Below are 17208 nucleotides of genomic sequence, written 5' to 3'. Positions count from 1 at the left end.
GGTTGTTATCTGGATGAAATGGGGAGAATTCTGTCATCAGTGGACACGACATTGTACAAAGACAGGGATCGGATGGTTTGGTGCTACAGAAAATATGTTAACTGGACCTATAATATTAGAAAAATGGTACATAGATAAATATGTATTTGGGTCAGAAATAGATTTGTGTGCAATCTGACAAGGGGAGGTTCCTCTGACCATAAAACCTACAGCATCACTCTGACTCACATTTCCTTCCCCCAATCATGGGAGAGGGGAGAATTGGGCCAATGACAAGTAGAGAGGGGCAGGTTTAGCTAGGCCCAGGCACACACCCATTTTCAAAACACATAAAAAGAGACTGCTGGGACAGGTAGAGAGATTCAATTCCATTTGCTGCGGAGCATGCTGACCGACGACTTCACATCCAGAGATCCAACATTTAGACTTCCAAGCTAAACAGAGACTACAGAACTTTGAACCAAGAAGGCCCACTGCAAGCAAAAGTATTTGTCAGCAGGCCTCAAAATCATTTGCAAACTATTCCACAGCCGGGCGAGCTGTCTGAATTCTTTTGCAAGAACCTGTAGCAGTACCCAGAAAGCAGTGTTACATCCAGAATCCAGAGAGGCTAGACCAGCAGAGCAGAGCTGACCCAGATCGCTGTGAGCAGAACCGGTGCCTGATTGACCGGCCGAGCAGACAGAACCGCAGCCGGACGTGTTGACCAGATCCGTGACAAGGCCTAGTTCAAATTTATATTGTGAGTACCTAGCAGAACTGTGCAGAACCAATCTCTTAGTTAAAATAATCTAATCCAAACTATTTTAACCTAAATAGAACTGCCTCCTAGAAATCGTGTCATCTGTCATTTTTAAAGCTGCACAACTGTCACCTGTCAATTCTGCAGCTGCAAGCTGTCACCTGTCATTTTGAGTTTACTTTAAATACGAAAAACTACCTTTATTTAATCGTCCGTATCTCTGGAACCGTTTGGGTTAGGAACGAGATTTAACTTTCCTCTGAAAGCTTAGAATCTAACCGACTTCCTACTCCTTATACTTTTACTGCAGCTCCATTCTTTCTTTTGTTAAAATCCGTTTGCAACTTGGTAATAACTCATAGAGCATTGATAAAGTGAGCCTGAACTAATACCAACACGCATCTCCCACTCACCCTGAATCTCTAGAGGGAATTAAAATCAGTTGGCACATTTTCCCATCCATTGCCATCACATTTAAAAAGCATTTTGGGCCTGTGTTTCAAACTCCTACCTGCTTCCTCTAAGCTTGCTGGGGGGCTGTTATACAAGGGTTGTCATCCAGAGTACTGAACTGATTATAAAAATGCATCAATAAGGGTTTTCTTCAGCATCCCAGACTAGGCATTGACTTAGCTGTAGTGTTGATTGAATATCGCTTACAAAAGTGGGGGCTCGGAGCCGGGATATTCTGGGTTAGATCTATCACTTGTGCAGATTAATACAGTGTGCTAACTGACGGGAGACATACATCCGGTCGGATCACCACGCTGTGTTACGCTGTAAAGCACTCCTCAAAGGAACGCTCTAAGGAAACGGTCTGTTTTGCAAAATAAAATACAAACTTCTGTAAGTCAGGAAGGAACTCAAATTCCAGAATGACGACCTTGGTAGATATGAAAATAGCCAGAGAGCACTTCTTACATAAGCTATTTGTGAGAGGTAAGTGGACTCATCAGGACCAAACGGTCTGGTTGCAGACAATCGCGCAACAGGTCACTGAAACAGGGTCAGATATATGGGGAGATCAGGTCCCCTACATGTGGCCCTGAGTGAACTATATATGGCCCCTAAAGCCAAAGATGAACATAATAAGATTGCCAGGATAGCGGCATATTTATATCTATATATGGGAGCCATGCAGGACAAATGTGCTGAAGGCCAAGATCTGGCAAATAGGCAACAGATGGCGTTAGAGAAGGCCCAATCTGATCTGGACTCTTCTGAGCAGAGGCTGCTCAGGAGCCAGGAGTCAGAAAAGGACAGCAGACAGTACATCACTAAAATAAAGGAGGATATGGATGTGCTGCAACAGGAAAAGGCGGACCAGGATACCAGATTTCTGGCCTTGCAGAAGGAGTACCAAGAAGGTTTGGACTCCCTACTGCAGAGCCAGAAAAAGCTGGAGCAACAATTAGATTTCAATAGGGCATGTGCCGAGCAGGTAGTCACCCTGCAAAGCCACCTAGATAGGGAGAAGGCAGAGAGCAATAAACTGATTAGGAAAGACCTGGATACCCAGGCAGAGTTTGACCAGGAGCGCCAGAAAGCTGGTGCCTTCCAAAGGCAAAGGGACGACCTGGCGGCACAGATGCAGGCTCTTAGTCAGGAAAGGGATACCTTAGGCCAGGAAGTCTGCCACTTAAAAAGGAAAATGGAAGAAAATCACCTGGCCCTCCAGGGGCTGGGTGACCTCCAAAAAGAACACCAGAACTTGTTAGAGCACACCAGGAGGGTGGAGAATGCTCTGGCAAGAAAGGAGCAGGCCAGTAGGGACGGGACTGAGGAGGTAACCCTCCTGCAGCAGAGACTGGCCCAGTACTCCAGGACCAATCAGGAGGCACAGAGAGAAAATGAGGCTCTCTGTCAGCACAATGATAGGCTCCAGCAACAGGTACCCATGCAGGAGAGACTGATAGAGTCTAGTAAGGCCTTAACTGAGGAACTGAAAGTGCAGGCACTTGCATTGCAACAGGAAGCAGGGGCGGATAGAGATGAGGTTCGCTGGGAAAGAGAAACTCCTGAGCATAACCTCAGGAGCCCTAGTACCAGAGGCCTTCATCTCTCCCAGTCCCTGGACTCTGCCACCCCCATGTCCCCTCGCACACATGAGCCCAGCGCCACGGGGATGGAAGATTACTATCCAGCTAGAAGTATGGGGATCATAGGCCAGTACCTCCCAGGAATGGATGGGCGGGCATCCGGGTATGGGCACCCAAGCACAGTGCAATTTAGTGGGGAACCCCAGGAGAGTAGGCCCACTAAGGGCATCCTGAAAGCCTCTGCCCAGTTAGGTCAGCTGGGGGGATACCCAGCAAATCCTGGTAGCAAGGAGGGATCTAAAGACTCCTCTGAGCGTCACAGGACACAGGAGACCAGGTCCCCACATTCTGCCAGCCATTCCCAGGCTCGCAGAATCCGGGAAAACCTGGAAGATCAGACGGGCACCTCTGGGAGTAGCGCTTCTGAGTCAGAGGATGAATGGACCAGGGTTACCTGAACCAAAAAGGCCAATAAGGCAAAAAGGGCCTTGCTTAAGGACCCATTGAAACAAATAAAGGCAATAAGGAGTGTCATCACTCCTTATCATAAGAACGCCAAGTATTCCGTTTGGGAACACTTGGAGCAAATGATGGAGACTTTCCATTTGAAGGACAGCAGTAGCTGCATTCAGTACGTCAAATGGACATTCTCCCCAGAATACTCCAGTTTCTTTGCGGGGCTGGAGAACCAAAATCATTTAAGATGGTCCACCTATAAGGCGGCCGTCTTGAAACATTTTTCTGTGCACAGAAATCCTCAAGAGGCTCGCAAGGCAGCCTACAATTTGCAATGTGGGGAGGATCAGGCCCCACAAGAGTTTGTGCAAGAATTAAAGCGTGCTTTTGCGCAGACCACCAGAAGGGTGCGCACGGATAGCAGAGAATTTATCAATACGTTTTTCCATGCCTTACCCAAATACATAATGACCCAGCTCGTGAGAGATTTTCATGAGAAAAGATCTTTAGACTGGGTCATTGAACAGGCTACCCGGATCTATGAGGTGCAGAAGCCCATCGAAAATAAAAATAAAGGGCCAAGAAACCCCAAAACCAACAGCACCCCTGCTGCTGCCAAGGTGGCAGAGGTAAAGGTTGCCCCCGTTTTAGATTTGGAGATGGGGGGCCTAAAAACCTGCCTGCACCAAATAATTCACAGCCCAGAAGGCCCTCGGGCCAGTCACAGACAGGGAGTCGAGGAGGTAGTCCCACAAATGGGGTCCCCCGCTCCCCTGACTATGTAAATCCCTGCTACAAGGGAAACCGACCAATCCTGGGTTATGTGTGGACTCCTCCAGCCCAAGGGGGGGATCCAGCCAAGCACCTAACCCAGAGAACTTCCCTCCCAACTTCCCACAGGAGGGCAGACATTCTCCAAATCCTGGGCAGAACTTTTTCCCCAGGTATCCACCCAATTTCCAGCCCCAAAATCATCCATCCTTCTTTCCCCAATTCCCTGAGCCCAGACAACCTAATCCGGGAGAGGGGAGGCCAAGGGTGGAGGGGTACCAAAATCTTCCCAACCAGGGGTACTACCAGAGAAGGGATAGCTACCCTTCCCGGGATCAGCCCAGGGGAGAAAATAGAGCCCCGTATCAGCCTGAGCGGGTTTCACAACTTGAGCGCCAGGTCCAAAATATGGCACGGGATCTGGGTCACATACTGAGGGCTCAACAGAACCCTCAGATGAGCATGCCACCACAGAATGCCCCAAACTCTGGACCTGGTGCTCCAGAACAATGACGGGGGCATCACCCCAATAACCCACCGGTTCCCAGGGAGGAGGCACAAGGGGAAGGAGGGTGTAAAGCCTTGGAGGAAGCTTCCTTCCCAACTTGTAAACAGCCCCTGGAAAACCAGGAAGCGGAAACAAAATCTCCTGCCCCTGAAAGCCTGCCTCCCAAGGAGCAGAGGGGGGGTAGGAGAAACAAAGGACCCAAACAGACCCACTTTGTGGAGGAGGTATAGGTCTTCCAATTTGAGGGAGAGGGATCCTCAGAAGATCCTGGGAAAAGGATCTTCTCCTTCAGAGATGGGGGAACTCCTCCCAAGGAAAAATGGGTCCCAAGGGATTCCAATCCAGACTGGGGAGATGTGGAGACTGAGCTACCGCCGGCCATCATCTCATCCCAGAACCGACAATACCAAAATCCCAAGGGTCAAACCCATCCTGATGACTGCCTCCAAAAAGGGCGGGCGGCCCAGAACCGGAACCAGGGGAACCCACAATGGCTCTGATCTCCAGTTGCCAACTTTTTCTTTCAGATTCCCAAGGCTCTCCACAGAATTCTGCCCAAATCTCTTCGCTAGCAATGTCCAAAACCAGAAAGTTAGCCCACCAGTTGTCCAAAAATGTGCATTATCTGTGCCCCCTTGAGGAGAAGGAGGGAAGATACTATTCCCCGGTACAAATACAGGGGCAGGGTACAATTTTGGCACTGGTGGACACTGGATCCCAAGCTACCCTTCTGTCCAAAAGGGCCTTTGAGGAACTAAATGCAGGAAGGGGGTAGAATTACCGAATTCCTCTCACCTCTCTTCTATACAACTGCAGAACTTTGACGGGAAGGAAATTCCCGTTGAGGGGACTGCAGACTTGGACATTAAAATTGGGCGACACAAGGTGAAACACCCGGTCATAGTAGTGACTCCAGAGGGCACCCCTTGTTTACTAGGGAATGACCTCCTGAGAAGGTTGTCACCCCTAATAGATTGTGTAAACAAGGTCCTCTGGACCCAGACTACCCGACCAATAAAATTAAAACAGAGTGTCAACCATGTTAGTTTAAATGGCACCTGCCACATGGTTGAACAAAAATCTGACCAAGTAGAATTTCACTTCCAGAACAACCAAATTCCAGACGTGACAGTAATAGCAGTAGGACAACAGACTGGTGATGGGGGGTCCTCTCTATTTCTGAAAATCAACCTTCCTTCCAGTTTAAGGTGGTATTCCACACTGGAAGGAAACACTCTGAAATTCTTTACTAATCCACAATCAGAAACTCCCACTCCTATAGTCCAGAAAGATGTGAAATCAGCTCAGAGCCTGGCTGATATTCAGCAAAATGAGAGCAGTTGTTCATCCCTGTTCAGTTAAATGATGGGAAGGACTCTGTTCTCGTTCGAGTGTGTGTGAACAACGGTAAGAGCTTCATCAGCGAAGCCATGTTCCGCCAACTCCCAAAAGATCCAGCCATTCCCACATTTAAACTGATAGACAAATGGGAAATGGACCTGGAAGCACCTAATTCCAAACATCTCCTGCCAAGCAGGTGTATGCTCAAAATCTCCATTGGCAACAAGAGCATAGTCCATAATTGCTGGGACGTGCGAGACGTCACTGCCGCCTTTTACTTAGGCAGTGACATTCTCAATCGCTTTGCCATTAGTTTGGACCTAATAAACTTCAAAGCTTGCTCCCGATTAGCGGATAATCCCATGGGCTTTGATGATTCAGAAAAAGCATTTAGGTCAGCTCAATTGCTACCTTATGCAGTTGAAATTCAGATTAAAGAGGAAGTCACCATCCCAGAAAGGACCCGACAATTATCCCTGGAAGTGAAAGTTAAAAGAGGACAAAAATTGAAAAACCCTGATGCTCATATTCATCTAAATGCTTCTCTCCAACAGCAAGGGTTAGGGGTAAACCCAACACCATTAGTCAACATAGAACATGACACCATTCCAATAGAGGTGGATAACAGCGACTTAAAGAGTATTACTTTAGCCGCAGGCACCATTATTGGAATGGCGGTTGATGACCGACATTTCTCCATTGATTTAGGAAATGAACTGTTAGGACCGATCCCCAAGGACTGTTTTGACAGTGACAGTGAGGACAATACAACACCAGACAGGATTTTCACCCGGCATGGGGGGAACTTCCTGGTGTACACTTCTTGCCCTTATGGTAAGGAACATGTGACTTGTGACTTCAGGAGGGATGAGGTGATTTTCCAGGTCCATGAGAGCTACCTTTCCCACCTGAAGCCTCCAGTCCAAATCAGCACTCTGACCAGGGACTTCCCCACCCAGCTGGAGGAGGCCGCTGAGATAGCCAGACCAGAAGTCTTTCCAGGCTTCAGGCAGATGGTGGAAGAGAGAGTCAACCTAGCTGATGCCTGTGTGACTCTGGAACAGAAGCAAAAGTTGAAACAAGTTTTCTTGGATTTCCAAGATCTCTTTGCGGTAGACTCATATGACTGTGGTCGCACCGACATCCACACCACAACAATTCCCACGGACCCTGGAATGACTCCAGTGTTTGTGAAGCAATATCGCTTGCCTCTCGCATCCATGGAGTCCCTTACTGAAATAATTAAGAACCTTGAGTCCTGGGGAATAATCCGTCCAGTCCACAGCACTTTCAATAATCCGGTGCTGGGAATATTGAAGCCAAACGGCCAGTGGAGACTCTGTGCCAACCTTAGGGAGCTCAACAAACGGGTCCATACTTCCTGATGGCCTCTGCCCTACATTGACCAAGGACTGGCCCAGATCCAGGGGTCACAGGTATTCACAGCAATAGACCAGACCAATGGATACTGGACCGTGCCTGTCAATAGGGAGGACCAATGCAAACTGGCTTTTACCTTTGAGGGCCAGCAGTGCACATGGACCCGGACTCCCTTCGGATACCTCAACTCCGGCAATGAATTCAACATTTTCCTACATAAGGCCATGCCCGACCTGAGTGCGAGGGGTAACCTGGCTTATGTAGATGATGTCCTCATCAAAAGTTCATCTGTGGAGGAACACATAGCGGAGATCCGTATTGTTCTGACACAGTTGAGGGCCGCCGGAGCAAAACTTTCCTTCCAGAAAGCACAGTGGTGTAGAACCCGTGTTAATTTCTTGGGGCATGAGATTACTCCTCAGGGTCTCTGTCCCCAAGAAAAGAAAGTGGAAGCACTCCAGAAACTGAAAGACCCCACAACTCTGCGGGAACTAAGGAGCCTCCTTGGACTGACTAATTACAGCAGAAAGTTCATTGAAGGCTACGCAGAGATCACTAGACCCCTGATTCATCTCTTGAAGGGGGGGTCAAGTGGGAATGGGGTCCAGAACAATCCAAGGTGGTAAGACAACTCAAAAGAAGCCTCTCACAAGCGCCATGCCTAGCTTACCCTGTCAGAAACAAGGAGTTCTTCCTGGAGACAGGGTTCTCTAATACGTGCTTGACTGCAGTATTATACCAAAAGCATGACAAGGTCAATAAAGTAATCTCCTATGCGAGCAAAACTTTATCCTCTGTGGAGGAAAAATTCAACGATTGTGAGAAGGCACTCCTGGCAACGGTGTGGGCATTGAAGAATTACCGCCCGTTTATCCAGGGGGAACACATCATAGTGGAGACTCCACACCAGCCTCTGCAATATCTCCAAAGTGACAGAATCCGGGCCGGAAATGTGAGTAATTCCCGAATTACTTCCTGGATTCTGTCAATACAAGGCTTTCCTGTGGAGGTCAGATATGGCCAAAACAAGAAGAGTCCCCTCGAGCAAGGTCTGGCTGACTTGCATGATTGTGCCAGAGAAAACTGTCTCGAGGACGAAAGTCTAAAAATCAAGGACAACATGGAGGCATACCTTAATTCCCCACACAAAGTCTTTGAAGAAGACAAGTGTGGGGGAATGCCCACTGTCTATGTGGATGGATGCTCGTACCATGTAGACAACAACGAGGAGAAAGAACTTGTGGCCGGCGTAGGGAATGCATGGCTGAAGGAGTTCCCAGAACCCTCCGCTGGATACAAAATTGGTCCCCGAAGCTAGGCCCAGGCACACACCCATTTTCAAAACACATAAAAAGAGACTGCTGAGACAGGTAGAGAGATTCAATTCCATTTCCTGCGTAGCATGCTGACCGACGACTTCACATCCAGAGATCCAACACTTAGACTTCCAAGCTAAACAGAGACTATAGAACTTTGAACCAAGAAGCCCCACTGCAAGCAAAAGTATTAGTCAGCAGGCCTCAAAATCATTTGCAAACTATTCCACAGCCGGGCGAGCTGTCTGAATTCTTTTGCAAGAACCTGTAGCAGTACCCAGAAAGCAGTGTTACATCCAGAATCCAGAGAGGCTAGACCAGCAGAGCAGAGCTGACCCAGATCGCTGTGAGCAGAACCGGTGCCTGTATGACCCGCCGAACAGACAGAACCGCAGCCGGACGTGTTGACCAGATCCGTGACGAGGCTTAGTTCAAATTTATATTGTGAGTACCTAGCAGAACTGTGCAGAACCAATCTCTTAGTTAAAATAATCTAATCCAAACAATTTAACCTAAGTAGAACTGCCTCCTAGAAATCGTGTCATCTGTCATTTTTAAAGCTGCACACTGTCACCTGTCAATTCTGCAGCTGCAAGCTGTCACCTGTCATTTTGAGTTTACTTTAAATCCGAAAAACTACCTTTATTTAATCGTCCGTATCTCTGGAACCGTTTGGGTTAGGAACGAGATTTAACTTTCCTCTGAAAGCTTAGAATCTAGGCTTTCCAACAAGCCTAGAACCGACTTCCCTATACTTTTACCGCAATCGCAATTCACGCACTCGCAAAATTTACCGCGATTTGCGATTTTGGCTCAATTTCTCCACTTGTCAAAATAGCAGCTCCATTCTTTCTTTTGTTAAAATCCGTTTGCAACTTGGTAATAACTCATAGAGCATTGCTAAAGTGAGCCTGAACTAATACCAACACGCATCTCCCACTCACCCTGAATCTCTAGGGGGAATTAAAATCAGTTGGCACATTTTCCCATCCATTGCCATCACATTTAAAAAGCATTTTGGGCCTGTGTTCAGTGCTTTAAGTGGGGTAAGAAATTGAGGGGGGGCCCTCGTTTGGGGGCGTGGCTTTCATTGGGGGCGTGGCCTAAACGTGCACAAATCATAGTAAGGTGCGCAAACAAACACATAAATGTATGTGAGCATGTATATGTTTGTATGCTTACTACTATGGTGTGTGTACTTTTCAAGCCATATTTTATAAACATAGCAATGTTACATATTTCTATGTTTGTAAAAGGTGGCTTGAAAAGTGCACAAACCATAGTAAGTTACGCACACTTGTGTGCTTACCTTACTATGGTTTGTGTACTTTTCAAGCCACCTTTTATAAACATAGATATTTGTAACATGTTTCTATGTTTCTAAAAGATGGCTTGACACTTAAACAATTCAAGGCATCTTTTATAAAGCGTTGATGACGGACAAAACAAACCGCAAGGTGGCTTTGTCCGTCGACAAAGCTTTATAAAAGATGCCTTGAATTGTGCACGTTTCAAGCCGTCTTTTATAAACATAGAATAAATATTTCTACCTTTATAAAAGATGGCTTGAAACGTACACAGTTCAAGGCATCTTTTATAAAGCTTTGCCGACGGAGAAAGGCACCTCGGGCTCTGTGATCTATCTGCTCAGAGCACATAGATCACTGAGCCCGAGGCGTCTTTCACCCTCTGCGAACCCGCGGGCTCCGTGATTTAATCTGCATATTAGATCACGGAGCCCGCGGGGGTCAGTGACCTGGGGAGGGAAAACAAAGGGACAGTAACTTCCTCTGATGACCCTGATGAGGGGTCATCAGAGGGAGTTACACTAACTGACAGAAGTGCCGCCAGCCTCAACGTTGCTGTGGCTGGCTGGCACTTCTGCCAGCTTGGCCGACATAATGACGGGCGCATCTCCCGTCGCGGCTGCGGCCGCGGCGGGATAATGCATCCCGCCAATGTTGTGTGGGATGGGGGGCCCCGGCTGGGCCCCGGCTCAGCCCCACTTTCTGGAGACTGCCGGGGCCCGGCCCCGGCAGGCCCCGGCCCACTTAAAGCACTGCCTGTGTTTCAACTGAGTACTGAACTGATTATAAAAACACATCAATAAGGGTTTTCCTCAGCATCCCAGACTAGGCATTGACTTAGCTGTAGTGTTAATCGAATATCACTTACAACGTGACGGAACCAATAGTCATTTATTCCAGGCCCAATTAGATAGTACACCTGTCACTTCCTTGGCACATCCAGACACAGAGACAACATTCCAAGGCCACGAACAGACTGGCAGATAAGGCCTCAGGCCTGGGAATGAGAAGGGAGTAACTTCTTTAGACTGGATCATAGCGGTTCGCCCACCTCTCCTTCCCCACCACATACCATATAAAAGTGCCAGAGGCTGGATGAGCAAATAGCTGACCAATCAAACCCTGTTCTTCCTAACGACTATTGTAGTAGAGTGCCAACTAATTGCATGTTAGATTGAAATGCATCATTTGTAGAAGGATGAACCTAGGCGGAGTTATTAGTGGAAAACCCAATAGTAAAAGATTTACCTATATGTCCTATATTCCACTAACCAATCGCGTGAGGGAGCAGGTTTTTATGATGATTACTATGACATCAGTTATGACATTTTCTGTGTTTAAAACATTGTTGTTCCTAACGCCATTATTAGATTGACCTTTATATGCTCTCCCAGCGGTCATTTGCATCTGAATAAAGCTGGGTTTACTCGTGCACTTGGAGTTACTCTGTTTTTCAGTTTTTTCTCTTTATTGGTGTATTTGATCCTATATTAAAATGTTCATGTTTACACATAGTCTAATCTGATCTATGCCACTTTTGAATCAGGCATGGCAGGCGGCAAATTAAAGTATTGAAGTCTGACCTGGAGTTCAACCCATAGAGATGTCTGGGCATATACGCCCCCAAACCTCTAGCATTGGCTGAGCACACACTCGAACCCCTGATGCACCAACTTTGCATTGCATTATAACTCACACTTTTCCAAATCTGCCTTGGGGACACAGTCATGACAAAGCACTGTCCACCTGCTTCATTCCTCTCTTTGATGCAGGATTATTCTCTCGCCTCCATCGTCTTACCTTCCCCATGCTCCTTTTCTTTCCTTCAACATACTAAGGTTTGAATACCCCTGGTGAATGCACAGTACCCTGCTACAGTGGTAATTTGATGCCCTATATACAATAAGATATGATATATGTCATTCATAACTCAGCTGCATACAAGTGTTTCTAGGCGTGAAAAAGACAAGGAAGAGAAGACAGAGGGAGGACAAGACAACCGATCCTACTAGGCCTTGTGTCATTCAGATTGAGCAAGTGCGACAAAGCAGAGTGCAGGGGGGAGTGATAGGGGTGAGTGCCAGGGAGAGGGGGGAAGTGCAATCAGGGCAGCATTGCTCTGAGTAATTGCAGCCAGGGCAGCGCGGCTTTGGGTAAGTGTAAGGAGGCAGGGGACTGTAGAGGTTACAGTTACAGCCCCTAAGTGAGCGGTAGGCTCAGAGACGGTGCAGGGGAGACTGATCATGGAGGAGCCTGGTACCCAGTGAGACGCTGAGGGTACCAAGCAGCCAGTATGTGCAGCAGACAGGTAGGTCAGCAGGGGAGGGGGAGAGTGAAAGCAGAGGAGAAAAGCAAGGTCTCGAAGCTGCTTCTTGAGCTGGTCCGGCTCAAGTTAGAGAGGGGGGCTGTGAGGCCATTCCAGAGGGAGGTGCCTGCAGAGGAGAGAGATCTACCCCCGACTCTCTGCCTGGAGAAGCGTCTGACCCATAGAGAGTTGGAGGTAGCTGAGCAAAGGGCTCGAGAAGGAAGATATTTTGGAAGAGAGTTGGATGTAGTGTGGGCCCCGGATCCAGAAAGCCTTGTGGATGATGCCAAGGGTCTTGAACTTTATCCTTGCAGCCACCACGAGCCAGTGTAGAGATTTCATGGCTGGAGAGATACGGTCCCTGGGCTTGAGGCAAAGGATATGTCTTGCAGTCCTGTTCTGGATTAGTTGCAGAGGGCGGAGAGTAGAGGAAGGCAGATTGAGAAAGAGGCTGTTGCAGTAGCCCAGCCTAAAGAGAACCAGGGCTCTGGAGACAGTGAGCTCTTGGAGGAAAGTGGTGAAAAGGAAGAATACCTCTGAGGAGGTGCAGCTGGTAGTGGGCCTTCTTGGCAAGGTCTGTGATGTGAGGAGGGAAGGAGAGAGTGGAGCCAAAGATGACACCAAGGTTTTTTTTCTCAGAGGAAGGCAAAGGAAGAAGGCCCAAGGAAGGCGGCCAGAGTGAGAGAGGGAAAGCGGGAGCAGGGGTCCCAATGAGAAGGATCTCTGTCTTACTGGCATTAAGATAGAGATAGTTGCAGGCACTCCAGTATTGAATCACGGATAGACAGCCAGGAATGAGCGACAGAGAACAGGAGGCTGGGGGAGCCTGAAAGAGTGCTGAGTGTCATTCGCAGATCACTGAAAGTTAGAGAAGGTAGAGATCAGGTGTCCCAAAGGGGCCAAGTAAACATTGTAGAGCCAGGGTAACAGGATAGAGTCCTGGGGAAAACCACATGTGGAGAGGGAGGTAGGTAGTGGAGAGGAAGGACTCAAGTTGGACCTGGGAGGGTCGGTCCATAAGGAAGGAGGTCCACCACTCCAGGGCTTGATCCATGATGCCCAGGTTCTCACAGAGTCGAGTGATCAGGCTGGCGTGATAGACTGTGTCAAAAGCAGAGGAAAGGTCAAGGAGGATGAGGACCGAGGGAAGGGTGGAGTGAAGAGTGGAGAGCAGAGTTTCATGGGTGTTCAGGAGAGCAGTTTCCGTGCCTCTAGCGGCTCTGAAGCCAGACTGATGGTCATGGAGACAACCAACAGATTCAGTTTGGAGAGTAAGCTGGGAGATGGCCAGCTTTTCGCAGAGTTTGCCCATAGAAAGGAGTGATAGAGATCGGGCAATAGTTTGCCAGACAGGTAGGATCGGCCGAAGGCTTTTTAAGGAGGGGGTGCACAAGGAAGTGCTTAAGGGGAGAGGGGAAAGGTCCAGTGGTGAAAGCGTGATTGCAGAAATCAGTCAAGGCTGGAGCGAGGGTGTCAATGTAGTCCTTGATGGCTCTGTAGGAGCAGGGGAGCACCTGTTTGGATGACACTTACATAGATCGAACTTGGCTAGAAACATCATGTGTTGTCATAGAGAAAGAGGAGAAATGAGGAGAGGGAGAGGCGGCCAGAGGAGGGCCAAGAGAGGTAGAGGGAGAGGAAGAGGAGAGCAAGGACGGGATATGCTGAGTTTTAGTGGTGAAGTGAGAAGCCAGAGCTGTACAGAGGGCCTGGGAGGGAACAAGAGAGGTGGAGACTGCAGAAGGGTTGTCCAGCTCCTTGCAGATTTTAAAGAGTTTGGCTGTGTTGTTCGAGGCTGCAGAGACACAGGCTTGGATGTGGACTCTCTTCTTGGACAGGAGAGAGAGTCTGTATTGCCTTTGGAGCAGGCGGGAGGTCAGTTTGTCAGGGGATGTGCTGAAGCCCTCCACTTCCTATAAGCCACCCTCCACTTGCGTTTCATGGCGGTGAGGTTGGAGTCATACCAAGAGTTACACTTGGAGGTAGGCTTCAGATGGATTCTGATGGGCAAGTTTAACACAGTATAGTCAGTGCTGGTCATTGGGCCGGCTCTCGCCGGATCTGCGATCCGGCACCAGATGTGTACCCGGATCTCGGGATACGGCCAGAGTCAGCCACTACAAATCCCTGCTGTGCGGCTGGGGAGAAGAAAAAAATAAAAATTTTAAAAAGCGCCCACGAGCAAACTGTAATTTCCTCTGGTGACCCCATGCATGAGGTCACAAGAGGAAGTTACAGTCCTCAGCCACGAAACGGTTTATTTATGTATTTATGCAATATTTGTCGGGTACATAGATCCAGATTATTTATCTATTTATGCAATGTTTTTCGGATACCTGTATCCTATAAACATTGCATAAATAAATAAATATACTGGTATCAGACAAACATTGCATTAAATTAAATTGCATTGCTCTGTTAACATCACGCACGATGCAGCCACCCAACTGCTTTAGAGGGGTGCTGCAGGAGCTGTGCTGGGTGTGGGTTAAGTAAAGGAAAGCGTTGCTTATGAGGAACAGAAATCACTGCGTTTGAATAGTACCCAAGAGGAAGGTTTTATTTTTATAAAAATGGATTGCAAATTGTGCATTTTAAAGAATATTTACTCAGTAACAATGGTCAAAACTATCATCCTCATAGTGAAGTAACTCCTCATCAGTGCCATGGAAGTGGTTTAAAGTGGAATTGATATAAAGTTTGTAAAAGAAGCAGCATGAAAGAAATAGCGCTGTTTTAAACTGTTATTGTGTACATTTCCTTTGATCGGAGGCCAACTGCCAGCTCCGCCCCCTTAACCCTGCCTCCTCGGGCACCGACCCCCCACCCCCAAACTCCGCCCCCACCCCGGTCCTTGTAGTTTCCCCCACCAATTTCTTACCATGTCCACCAATGAGTATAGTACAGCGCTCAAGTCCTAAAAATAAAGTGGGCTAGCACTGGGAAGCAACATCAAATGAAGTGAACATATCCTAAAATTAAATATGCGATTTTACCAATTTAAGAAACCGTGTAGACTAAACAGGCATTTGCCCATAGAAAATAAGTTCTTATTACATTTCTGGCTAATTGTAAAAGGTATTCACCTTTTAGATGTAAGGATCCTTAACAAAACGTGGTCTGCGCGGCAGGTTGTCAAATGAAGAAATTGCAGTGATTTATGAGTTCGATTTCTGGGCACAGCTTAAATCAAACGCGTGTAACATTGTTTCCATTTGTTTGAGTTTTAATCCCGGGTTTTAATTGCTTTAAACTCAAGGGGAAGGAGGTGCATTCGCCCTGTGATAAAAGCGGGTCCACACACATCTCTCGACTGTGTATATGCGCTATATAAATAAACAATATCACACCAATAACTAACTAAAGGCATATGCGACTTCAGGAAAACAGAGGAACGCGTGGCCGCTGGCAGGGAGAACGTGGGAACTCATGGTGTGTGCTTGCGGTGTTCCAGAGTGAGGCAGCCGGGGGAAGAGGGCGGGCTTGGGGGGTGTGCACAGGTCTCCAGTGTCCTGCCTGAGCTGTAGGTGGCCAGTCCTGCACGAGGCTCCGCCCCCCACGCCCCCCTTCCTTCGCCTCTTGTTTTGTTTGGCTCCCGCTCCGTTCCCTGGCCCAGCGGCTCCAGGCCGGGCTGTGTTGTTGTGTGTGCTAGTGGCGACGCTTCTTCCAGCAGCAGAGGCTCCCGTCCGTGCCGTGTGGGCTCCGGGCCGCGCTTTGACCGTCTTCCCCCTCGGTGGCGCCTCTGGAGTCTGGAGCAGCGGGCGCTTCTCGGGACGGACTCGCAGGCAGCAGTGATCCCGGGCGCCGGTAGCGGACGATGGTGGTGCCCCGGGCGCCGGTGGCTTCGGGCGGGCACAGCTCGCTTCCCTGGCGGCGGCTAGGCGGCGGCGCGGCGTGGCTCTGGAGGAGTCGCGGGCTGTAGCGGGAAGTTTTGTGGAGCGGCGGCGGGTGGCGCTTGGAAAGTTTGGAGTAGTGGGGAGCCATGATGGGCCGGGGGCCGCGGAGGGACTGGGCGCTGCTGCCGCCGCTGCTGCTGTGCCTCTGCGGGGGGCTTTGGGCATGTTGCGGAGCCGCGGACGCAGAGTTTAACATCCTCAACGAGGCGCAAGTGCTGGCCATTCAGATGCGGAGGCTGGCCACCGAGGAGCTGGGGGTGCTCCCCATGCAGGTATGTCTGGCTGCAGGGCCGGGGGCTTTGCTAACCACGGGCTGGAAGATCCCTAGTCACAGGGTATCCGGTGACTGATGGTGCACACCGTACTTTACCACAACTACCCATCAACACAAAACAGGCTCCACAAGTACCTTGGGGGCGCAACACGTGCCCCTTTCTTCACCGTTGCACTCTTGAGTGTTTTACCAGGAGGCGCATCAGCCACTGCTCCCCCCCCCCAATCACACGCCACTGAAGCTGTGTGTGTCTGGTTCCTCACCTTAAGTTATCTCCCCCACCCCGCATCCTGCCATTTGCCGCCGTGCCGCAGCTTTACAGTGCCTGCCTAAGCTGGGTTGCCCACATGCACTTTGCACTCTAGCCCCTGTGCTGTTTTGTTTTGCATCATGCATGGCACGGTTGTTATGCCACAGGGATCGTCTTGCACTTTCACGCTCTGTACGTGAAGTGTTTCTCCGGTCCAGCTGAAGGTGTTCATCTTGCAACTTTCCCCGCATCAGGCCACGGCCCCACTCCTGTCTTATTCCCACGCCGCTGCCTCTTGCACGAGAATGCCCCCCCTCCCAATTTGCCCACTTGTAGATTCCAACACTTGAGTATTTTTAAAAATAACTAATTTACAACCTTCCACTCGGCTGTGTCGCTGTTTCAAATCTGCGCTCAATAGTCTCTATGCTTCTGGAATATATGGGGCTTGCATGTTGTGCTCGAATGTATAGGGTGGGGTATGAATCAGTGTCGTGGTGCTTGAAAGAACTGAAGTGGTGGTGTACAATGGGGGGGGGGAGGTGGGAGGCACCCAGGCCCTACCTTCACGCTCGGTGTACTTTTTACAGAGGGTATGCTGTCTGCATTTGGCCACTTTTCGG

The 17208-nt window shown here is 48.9% G+C and overlaps 1 protein-coding gene across 1 annotated transcript in view; it reads left to right on the top strand.

Annotated features, from left to right (window-relative positions):
* The first annotated feature begins 15759 nt into the window (after positions 1–15759).
* Positions 15760–17208, top strand: part of CACHD1 (cache domain containing 1) — a 648022-nt gene continuing 646573 nt past the window's right edge. The window contains exon 1 of the mRNA XM_069641991.1: positions 15760–16333. Within this exon, the coding sequence (XP_069498092.1) occupies positions 16148–16333 (186 nt within the window). The 5' untranslated portion in view covers positions 15760–16147. The remainder of the gene's footprint in view (positions 16334–17208) is intronic.

The sequence above is a fragment of the Ambystoma mexicanum genome, chromosome 1q (assembly GCF_040938575.1).
Source record: "Ambystoma mexicanum isolate Mex_15411 chromosome 1q, UKY_AmexF1_1, whole genome shotgun sequence".
NCBI classification, from domain to species: Eukaryota; Metazoa; Chordata; class Amphibia; order Caudata; family Ambystomatidae; genus Ambystoma; species Ambystoma mexicanum.
The sequence above is the reverse complement of the archived record's forward strand: the minus strand, read 5'-3'. Positions and strand labels throughout refer to the sequence as shown.